Source organism: Psittacula echo (genome assembly GCF_963264785.1).
Source record: "Psittacula echo genome assembly, chromosome: Z".
Classification (NCBI taxonomy): Eukaryota; Metazoa; Chordata; class Aves; order Psittaciformes; family Psittacidae; genus Psittacula; species Psittacula echo.
Window position 1 is genome coordinate 104,652,058 of NC_137742.1, and position 10,129 is coordinate 104,662,186.

At 60.5% G+C, this 10,129-nt stretch overlaps 1 protein-coding gene across 1 annotated transcript; it reads left to right on the top strand.

Annotated features, from left to right (window-relative positions):
* Window positions 1-127: 127 nt before the first annotated feature.
* LOC308232523 (cadherin-1-like) lies at window positions 128-8,097 on the top strand (the record flags this gene model as incomplete). The annotated part of the gene is made up of 16 exons (XM_080638826.1): window positions 128-184; window positions 259-373; window positions 3,832-4,061; window positions 4,169-4,300; window positions 4,390-4,545; window positions 4,617-4,761; window positions 4,869-5,041; window positions 5,438-5,566; window positions 5,682-5,867; window positions 5,954-6,198; window positions 6,326-6,468; window positions 6,603-6,827; window positions 7,048-7,269; window positions 7,356-7,486; window positions 7,613-7,756; window positions 7,885-8,097. 16 exons carry the CDS (start codon window positions 128-130, stop codon window positions 8,095-8,097), a joined length of 2,646 nt encoding a protein of 881 aa, XP_080494952.1.
* Between the last annotated feature and the right edge of the window lie 2,032 nt (window positions 8,098-10,129).

A 10,129-nucleotide genomic window follows, 5' to 3' on the forward strand; every position in this document is an offset into this window, starting at 1 on the left:
GGGCGGGTCCGGGCGGTTCCCCGTCGTTGTGTGGGGGCAAAGGCCGGCACTGCGCGGCAGGACCGGATTCACCTGCGGCTCCGCGGTGGACGCGTCTGTCGCTCCGGCACCGCACCGGCACCCAGCTATGGGGCGGCGGGGGGGCTGCGCGGCCCCAATCTGTCTCCTCCTGCTCCTGCTCCAGGTGAGGAACGGGACCGTGGGACCCTGCCCGCGGCGGCGGGACCCTGTCCGGAACTGACGGCTCTCTCCGGGCAGGTTGGCCACCGGCTGTGCGAGCGGGCACCGTCCTGCGAGCCCGGCTTCACCGCGGGCACCTTTGCCCTCGCCGTGCCGCGGGACAGCGTGACGGCGGGACGGGCGCTGGGGCGAGGTAAGGCGGGAGCTGAGGGGCGGGCTGGGTGCGTAGCACAGGGATGGCCGTGGGGACGGGGTTGAAGCCGTCGGGCGCGGTGGGTCCTTCGTACGGGGGTTGGCAGTGGGGTAAGAAGTGTGCCCGGGGAGTGCGGCGGTGACAATAGGGACGGTCACTACCTGGCTTCGTGAGTGGCTATGGGGATGGCGCTATGGGGATGGCGCCGCGGCGGCGGGGACAGGCTTGCTGCGCACCGCCACAGATAGCAGCGGGACGGAGCCGTGGCTGTGTGTGCCCGTGCGAGGGCCCGCGGTGCCGGTGCTGCCACCGCCGCCGCCATGGCGGGGTCCGCGGGTGCCTCTCCCCGGGGTGCGCCGGCGCGGGCGGCGCTGACTCAGGCGGTGCAGACCTGTCGGTGCCGCCAGCCGGGGCGTGGGGCCTCGACGGCGCCCGTCCTGCCTCGGCCGCGGGGTCCCGGCACCCGGGGCTCATGGGGTGAACGCACTAAGCCCGGTGCTGCTGGTGCTCGGCGTGCAGGGAGGCACCAGGGAAATGTGTGCCCGGGAAGGGGGTGTTGGGGACCCATTTTGTGTATCCTGCACATCCCCACCCGCGATCCATGAGTGCTGGGGGGCAGCACAGTGGATGGAGGTTGCAGGCTCCCAGAGCAGCGTTCGGGCCATCACTATCTGTGCTTATTAATGGCTTCTGGGGCTTCCAAACGCACCCCTGGTTCCAGAAGTGCTGCAGTGTGCAGCCAGGAGCTGAACCCTGCCCCACACCGCAGGTATTGCTCTTTGTTAGCTTTGTGACTGATCATTAACGAAGCTAAAGCAGCCTGTGCCCGGTACCAGGGTGACGGGCAGCCCCATGGCCTTGGCGTCAGGGCTGGTCTCTAGAAGCCAGGACCTGCTGGAAATTCCCCATCTCAGAACTTCTAGTTTAAGGTCCCGGCTGGAGACAGAGAGTGTGGGAGGAGCGAAGGGGATGTGTGCCTGGATGGGCTATGGTCCAGCCGGGTAATGCCTGGCCGTGAGGGTAAACTGAGCATGGTGGGAGCTTAGCAATGCCACCCCCCACGCCATGCAGCACTCCGGAGTCTGGCTGCCGTGAGGGCGGCTGATGAGGCGGCCTGTAATTAGCTTGATGAGTTGAGCGTGGTGTTTCGGTGTTTTCACTCCAACAGGTCTGGACAGGCTTGGGCTGGGGAAGCAAACATCTGCGCGGGGGCCGATGGGGACCCTATGGCTGTATTTGATGGGTGGGGAAGGGGGTCTCTGGGTCGGCCACATGGTGGGGCTGGGATGTTCTCACATCGGCCCCAGGTGGGAGACCCTCAAGAGTCTGAAGTCAGGGTGAAACTGGGGTGACGTCAGTGGGTGCCAGCACCTTCACCCCAGCTCCCTGCCGGGTGACGTGAGCCCCCCCCCCCCCCCCCGGCTCCCTCCCCGTCAGTGCTTGTGCAAACGGTGAGTCAGGCAGTGCCCAGCCCTGGTGACACGCTGTGGGACGTGGAGGGGGGGGGGACTGCGCTGCTCCCCATCCGCTGGTGGGGTCTCATCCTCCTGGCCTGGTCAGCACAGGGCTTGGCTGTCCCACCTGAGGGACTTGGAAGGGGGGATCCCCCTGAAGCACCCCCTCAGCTCTCCTCACCACTCTCCCCGCCATTCCCAATGAGGAGAGGGGGCCCCGGGGAGGGGAGGGCTGAGGACAGGTTTCCTTCAACTGAGGAGCTGGAAAAACAGGTTGTACGTGTCCGGGTGGGAAGTGGGAAGAGGGGGAGCGGGTGCTGAGCACACAGAACTCACTGCACCCACCTGGTGCGGGGCTGAGCACTGAGCGCTCCTTGCACCCAGTGTGGGGCTGGGGGCTGAGCACTGCCCATTCGCTGCTGCCATCCAGCACGGTGCAGCTCGCAGGTGCCAAGCCCTGTGCCTGCACCCATGGGTGCTGGGGTTCCTCCCCCCCTGCCGCCACCAGCCTGTGCTGCGGCAGCACCCGGCCTGCCCCGGCACGTTCCTGCCCAGCCGGCAGCACCGGTCCCGCAGCCTTTGCCGGGGGTCCTGCCATGGGGCCAGGCTGGGCTGGCAGCACCCAGTCCTCCTAGGCTGGGTTGGGGGCACTGTGTTGGCTCGGCCCCCAGCCCAGGGCTCGGTGATCACTCCCCACCCGCCTCCATTCTGTCTCTGATTTCCCGGCTCTATGTGGGCTGATGTAAGGCCTCGGGCTGGCCTCATGCTGTGTTTGGGCGTGCTGTGCCGTGTCCCACCCCACCTCCTGCTCTGCGTGGTGTGGGTCACACCGGGGCCGATCGTGGCCGCACCAGTGGGGGCTCTGGTCTGTGCTGCTGGCTCAAACAAACCCTCTCCCAGACAAAGGGTGTTTGTTCAGGAGCTCCAGCAGCGTGGCCCCAGCTCATGTGATGCTGCTGATGGCCCAGGCGTGGTCAGAACCTCCCCACGGACTGGCTGCAGACCCCATGGACTGCTCTTGGTCTGTACTGCGCCCAAGCAGGGTGTCAAGCTGGTGATGTCAGGACAGTGTCTGCCTTGGCCTGTGACGGATGCTGCTGTCCCTGGGGACCCCCATCAGAGGTGTTGGAGGCACCAAAGGGTGTCCAGGCAGTTTGAGTGCCCCTGCTGCTGCTCTGTGCCACTGGTGCACTGGGGCTGGCACCTTCCTGCCACACAGATTAACGTCCCCCTCCTGCAGTTGGTTGCAGTCTGGGCTGTCCCTGCTGCAGACACGTGGCCATGGTCCCTGGCCATGCAGGGCCTAGGGACCCTTATGTATCCCCAGGCGCTGAGGCACCATAACTCACCTATCTTCAGAATCCTGTGGATCAGTGCTGGCAGCCCCTAGAGCCCTGCTGCTGGAGTGCTGGGTGCCAGGGCGCTGGGTGATGGGTGCCGGGGTGCTGGGTTTCAGGGCACTGGGTGTCACTGTGGGTGAGTGGGTACTGCCCCCATTTTTATTTGAAAAGCAGCTGTAGCAGCAGCTCAGGGCACACCATGGGTGATATGCCACACTGGGGACATGCTGCACCGCAGAGATGCACCATGCATGGGGTTGTGCCACATGGCACAAATGTGGCAAGTGTGGGGATGTGCTGTGTCAAGGCATGAAAATGGGTGCACAGTGCTGTAGGTAGAGACATGCTGTCCTGCATGCCATCTGCCTGTTGTCATGGGCTGGCAGGGATCCAATGGTACAGCCAGTTGTGCCGTACCCGTAGCAGGGATGCCCCATGTACTGTGCCACGCAGCATGACCAGGACAGAATGCTGGCAGAACATGTAGCACAGTACATCCCTGCCATGCCTGCTACCCCATGGTCTCCCCGGGTCTCTCTGCCATGGCTGTGTAGTGTGTGTGTGTCTCACACTATCATGTGCCCTCTGGCTCTGCCACCTGCCCTCAGCAGCTGCCCGGGGCAGCATCAGTAGCTCCATGCCCACCAGCATTCCCTGTCTGCAGTGAGCTTTGAGGACTGCGGCGAGCAGCGGCGTGCCCCATACCTCTCAGATGACACGCGCTTCAAGGTGAGCAGGGATGGCGTCGTCTCTGCAACCCGGCCCCTGCAGCTCCGGCAGCAGGAGATCAGTTTCTCCGTCCACACATGGGATGCTACGAGCAAGAAGCACTCGGCCAGAGTGATCGGGCGCAGGCGGTGGCACCATCACCATCATGACCAGGAGCAGCAAGAGGTAAAATGCAGCCCCTCTCTTGGGGTCAGCACAGGCTCTCTCCCCAGAGCAGAGCATGCAGAGGCTTGGCAAGGTGCTGGCACCGAGCTTAGACACTCTCCCCACAGGACACTGCAACCGATGTGCTGACCTTCCCCAAGGCCAGCCATGGGCTCCATCGGCAGAAGAGGGACTGGGTGATCCCTCCTATCAACTGCCCCGAGAACGAGCGGGGGCCCTTCCCCAAGAAGCTGGTGCAGGTACGTGGCCCCATAAGGATGGGGCACAGGGCGGGGAGGGGGCTCCGGGGTGCCGGGACCCCTCTAACCGCGCTCTGCCTCGTCACCAGATCAAATCCAACAAGGACAGGGAGACCAAGGTTTTCTACAGCATCACGGGGCAGGGGGCGGACACCCCCCCCGTGGGGGTCTTCACCATCGAGCGGGAGACGGGGTGGCTGGAAGTGACGAAGCCGCTGGACCGGGAGGAGATCGACAAATACGTCGTGAGTGGGGGGCCAGGATGGGGGGGACGGGATGGTCCCGGGGCCACGCGCAGCTGACGGTGCCCTGGCAGCTCTTCTCCCATGCTGTGTCAGCCAACGGGCAGCCTGTGGAGGACCCCATGGAGATCATCATCACCGTGACAGATCAGAATGACAACCGGCCCGTCTTCACCAAGCAAGTCTTCATTGGCTACATCGAGGAGAACGCAAAGCCGGGTATGTGGGGGCTGGCAAGGTGGTGTCCCTGTGGCTGGGACCATGTAATGATGTCCAGTGGGTTTTGTGCTGTGAATAATCTCTCTCCTGCTTGTCCCTGTGTCCAGGCACATCTGTGATGACCGTGAACGCCACGGACGCAGATGATGCGATCAATGTGAACAACGGCATCATTGGCTACTCCATCCTCAGCGAGGAGCCCAAGAGTGCACAGCAGATGTTCACCATCGACCCAGAGAGGGGCATCATCAGCGTCATCGGCACGGGGCTGGACCGGGAGGTAGGAAGCCTTGCTACATCCCAGGGGACAGTGCAGCAGCTCTGGACTTGCTGCGGAGAGCTGGGGGTGCTGGAAATCCAGGGTCTGGCTGTTTTGGGGATTTGCCATTCCTTGGGCACCATCCCCTGCTCTAGGGGTGTCTGCAGCCCCAAAAGCTCATTGGGATCTGCAGTAGGGATGTTACAGGGGTCCCTGTCTCTGCTGAGCCCCAGGAGTGGTGGACTGCCAGCCCTTTGGGTGGGCAGTGGGGACGTCAACAAGTGTCTGTACTGGCGGTGAACGTGGCGGCGAACGTGACGGCTGGAGAAGGCTGGAAGAGCAGTAGCCAATGCCCCTGGAAGAGGGGGACATGCCAGACCCCATCCCTGGCCTAACCAAGGTGATTTTGTCTTGCAGACCACTCCCAACTACACGCTGATCATCCAGGCTGCAGACCAGGAGGGCAATGGCTTGACCAACACTGCCACTGCCATCGTGGAAGTCACTGATGCCAATGACAACGCTCCTGTCTTTGACCCCACCATGGTACCTGAGCTGGCTCCCATGAGCCGCTGCCCTCCCTGGGCCATTTTGGTACAAGACCTTCCCCGCAGGGTGTCTGGGACCATGGGGCTGACCTTCCCCATTGCCTCTTTTGCAGTACCAGGGAACAGTGAATGAGAACGAGGTGGGGGTGGTGGTGACACGGCTGCATGTGACGGACCGGGACATGCCAGGCTCCCCGGCCTGGCAAGCTGTCTACAAGATCAAGACTGGAAACCAAGATGGCGAATTCAGCATCACCACTGACCCCAGAACCAATGACGGCATCCTGAAAACAGCCAAGGTGGGTTGTGCTGTTGTGCAGCCACGCCAGTGCCAGCTGCCTCTGCCAGTGCTGCCCAGCTCCTCTCTCCTGCTGCTCCCCACCAGGGCCTGGATTATGAGACCAGGAACCAGTACAACCTCGTGGTGACGGTGGAAAACGCCGTCCCCTTCACCGTGTCCCTGCCGCTCTCCTCTGCCACTGTCCTGGTGATGGTTGGGGATGTGAATGAAGCCCCTGTCTTTGTGCCCCCAGTCAAGAGGGTGGAGGTGATGGAGGACCTGCCGGTGGGGCACCAGGTCACCTCCTACACGGCCCAGGACCCTGACAAGGATCAGAGGCAGAAAATCACGTGAGTATAGGAAGGTTGGTGGCAGGGGCCATGCTGCAGTGCCCAAGGGGCTGCACTGTACCCACTGTGCCATGCACCCCTTCCTCCCCCTCACAGCATCCCCCCCACTGACCCCTTCTTGCCCTAGGTACCGCATGGGCAGTGACCCTGCGGGGTGGCTTGCCATCGACCCAGAGAATGGCATCGTCACTGCAGCCCAGCCGCTGGACCGGGAGTCGGTGCACGCCATTAACAGCACCTACAAGGCCATCATCCTGGCTGTGGACAGTGGTGAGGAGCACCCTGCCTTGCCCTTTGGGAAGGGGCTGCTGCCACCCACCTGTGTCCTACCACAGTTCCTGGGGCAGGGACTGGGCTAGGACCACCTCCCCAGGTGCCACACTAACCCCCAGGTTACACTGCAGGGTCACCAGATGCCACTGGCACGGGGATGCTCCTCCTCCTTCTCCAGGATGTAAATGACAACGGTCCCATGCCAGAGCCCCGGCTCTTTGATGTCTGCAACCGGCAGCCTGAGGATCAGACGCTGACCATCATCGACAAGGACCTGCCGCCCAACACCTACCCTTTTGAGGCAGCGCTGGAGCACGGCTCTGGCACCAACTGGACCGTCACGCCAAAAGGACAAGGTAGGTGCTGCCTGGTCTGGCCTGGCCACCTGCTCTCAGTGTGGGGTGGTAGGGAGATGAGGAGCAAGGGTCCATGCCAGGCCCTCTTGGCTTTCTGTGCTCCCCTCCAAGTACAGCTGGTGTTGGCCTTTGTGGTGGGGGACTGCGCCAGTGCCAACAGTGTCCCCAGACCAAGGAGTGAGGGCACACCTCTGAGCCCATCTGCTCTCTCTGCTGCCAGACCAGCTGGTGCTGAAGCTAATAAAGGAGCTGGAACCCGGGGAATACAGCATCTATCTGAAGCTGACGGATGGCCAAAGCAAGTCACAGGTGACACAGGTCAAAGCTCAGGTCTGTGACTGCGAAGGGCCAGCCAAGAACTGCGAGCGGCGAGCATTCATCGCCAGTGGGCTGGGTGTCCCTGCCATCCTGGGCATCCTAGGGGGAATCCTGGCACTGCTCAGTGAGTACTGCGGGATGCGGACAGGATGGGGATGGGGACAAGTCACGCTCACCCTGCCACCCTGATGCGGTGCCCTCTGCTCGCAGTTCTGCTGCTGCTGCTGCTGCTCTTCGCCAGGAGAAGGAAGGTAGTGAAGGAGCCGCTGCTACCACCTGAGGATGACATGCGGGACAATGTCTACCACTATGACGAGGAGGGTGGTGGAGAGGAGGACCAGGTGGGATGACTGTGCTGGGCTGGCCCTGCTGACTCTTTGTGGCACCTTTGGTCCTTCCCATAATGGTGCCTTTGGCATCCCTTGAGCATTGTCTCTTCATGTTCTCCCTGCTCCATCCCCACACAGGACTATGACCTGAGTCAGCTGCACCGGGGCCTGGATGCCCGCCCTGAGGTAATCCGCAATGATGTGGCCCCCCCGCTGATGGCTGCACCTCAGTACCGGCCTCGTCCTGCAAACCCTGATGAGATTGGGAACTTCATCGATGAGGTGAGCACCAGCCGCACGCAGTGCTCCAGGCAGGACTGGAGGGTGAAGGCACTGATCCATGCCAGCACCATGGAGGCACCCCCAGCCCAGGGGACATGGGCACTGACCCCTCTTTTCTCCCCACCCAGAACCTGAAGGCGGCTGACACGGACCCCACGGCTCCCCCCTACGACTCCCTGCTGGTGTTTGACTACGAGGGCAGCGGCTCTGAGGCCACCTCGCTCAGCTCCCTCAACTCCTCCTCCTCCGACCGTGACCAGGACTACGACTACCTCAACGAGTGGGGCAACCGCTTCAAGAAGCTGGCAGACCTGTATGGCGGTGGGGAGGAGGATGAATAGGACCCCTGTCCCGGCTGGCAGCCACCGAGCCCAGGCAGCTTGCCTCATTTCACCCCACTGGACTGATGTTGGTCTTTGCCTCCAACACTCCTCAGCCTGATGTCCACGTCCCCCTCAGTCGGCGCAGGGGAATCGCAGGGTCACCAGGGCTAGGGAGGGCTTTTTTTGGGGATCTTCCTTATTTCCTGCCCCCTTCAGCTCCAGGCATGGCATGGAGCCATCCAGCCCCTTACCCATCCTGGCTGCGTTGACCAGGGTCAGCTTCTCTTCCCCAGCAGGGACAGGCTCTCACTGCCTCCTTCCCTTTGCTGCAGGGGAAATAGGATTTCTCTGATGCTCTCCAAAATACCTCGTGCTCCCTACCCAGACACAACCACCAACTTGCCACTGTGCTCAGCTCACAAAGCTGGTGCTGGAGAAGCGGAGCGGCCCTGGCACCGTGCCTCTGCCGGAGCAGGGCGAGGTGATGCATAAATGCAGACCAAAGATGCGCCGTCACGCGCTATACAAGGGGGATTTATATTTGATACAGTACATACAGGCAGATTTCTATTTTTCTGTATCCCAGATTATGATGATTTCCTGCTGTGTCATGCCAGGTGTAATTATTGTGCAATGAGAGGCGCTTTCGGAAATCAAACCAGCTTCACTGAAATTCTGAATTCTGTTTTAGCTTGTTTGTATTTTTTATCGTGGGAAAAGGGTCTAATGCGGGCTGGGAAGCCAGCAGTTGTCTAGTGTTGATTGTACGGTTTTTATATAAAATTTAAATAATAAATTGTCTTAAGAAAACCAAAAGCAGCTCTGCTGGTTGCTCTGCCTGTGTCTGTGCTTGGTGGTCAGCCTGCATGCAGGGAGCCATTCTTTCCTGTGGCTGTGGCCACTGCTGCCACCAAAGGGCAGATGGAAAACACCCAGATCTACGTAAGAGGGATGTGTCCATACCAGAGCGCGCGTTTCCTCATCACCAGGGCCTGGCCACTAACAGCAGGTCCCGGCTTTGGCTTGCGCCAGCCCTTCCTGGATGACTCCTTAGGAAAAAGAGAAGGGCACAGCATGAAAACCAGGCTTGTGCCTTACCATGGTGGCTGCATGCACTGGCCCGACACCTTGATCTGCACACAGTACAGGTGAGGAGTCTGTTAGCAAGAGTGAGAGATTACTGATGTTTGTCCAGCCCCTGTCATTGCTGTGACCGCCCTTCAGAGGCTCTGCCCTGTGAGGAAGCACAAGGGAGTAACACGCCCTGCGGTGCTCAAAGGCTTGGCGGCATAAGAGGGTGGCAAAGGCAGTCATCCTGTCTCATTACGCTCCTGGGGAGGTGAGCTGCTCTTCTCTGTGCTTTGCAATACGCACACAGCCTGTTTGTTCCAAAGGTAGGTCTGGCCACTGACCCCAAGAGCCGGCACCAACACCCATTGTTATCCACCAGTGAAAAAGTTAAGGTATCGTAAAGGATTGTGTGGAACCTTGCAATTTGAGTTTAGAGTTGCGTGTACCAAGATAAACCAGTGTTTCCTCCCAAGCTCACACACCTTGAGGAGATGTAGAAGAGCGACCAGTGGACCATCTGGACCAGAAGAGTAACAAGTCACTTCAGAGTGATGAGGCAGGCAGAAGTGATTTTGAAAAGCTCATAAAAACTGAAGATAACTGTGTTCTAAAGGAACATGATTCATTGTCATTCTAAAAGTCACACCCCGAGTTGAGACCCTTGCTCACAGAACATGCATAGTGAAACATGTACTGTGGTTTTAAACAGACAACAGCCAACAGTTGCAGATAAGAGGCTGTTTTATATATGGAAAACACTGCTTTTCCCTGTTTGAAAAGTGTAGCAGTGGGTAGCTGGCAGACAGGCTGTGACAGCTCTGTGGGGTTACCACCGAGCACCCACCCCTGTGCAGACGTGAGCTGAACAGGCATCTCAACTCTTGTGTGATAATTGGGACCTCACCTTGTATACCTCCGCCTCCACAGGCCCATTACAATACGTATTTGGGCTCTTCCCTCGCAGAATTGCTGTTTTCTC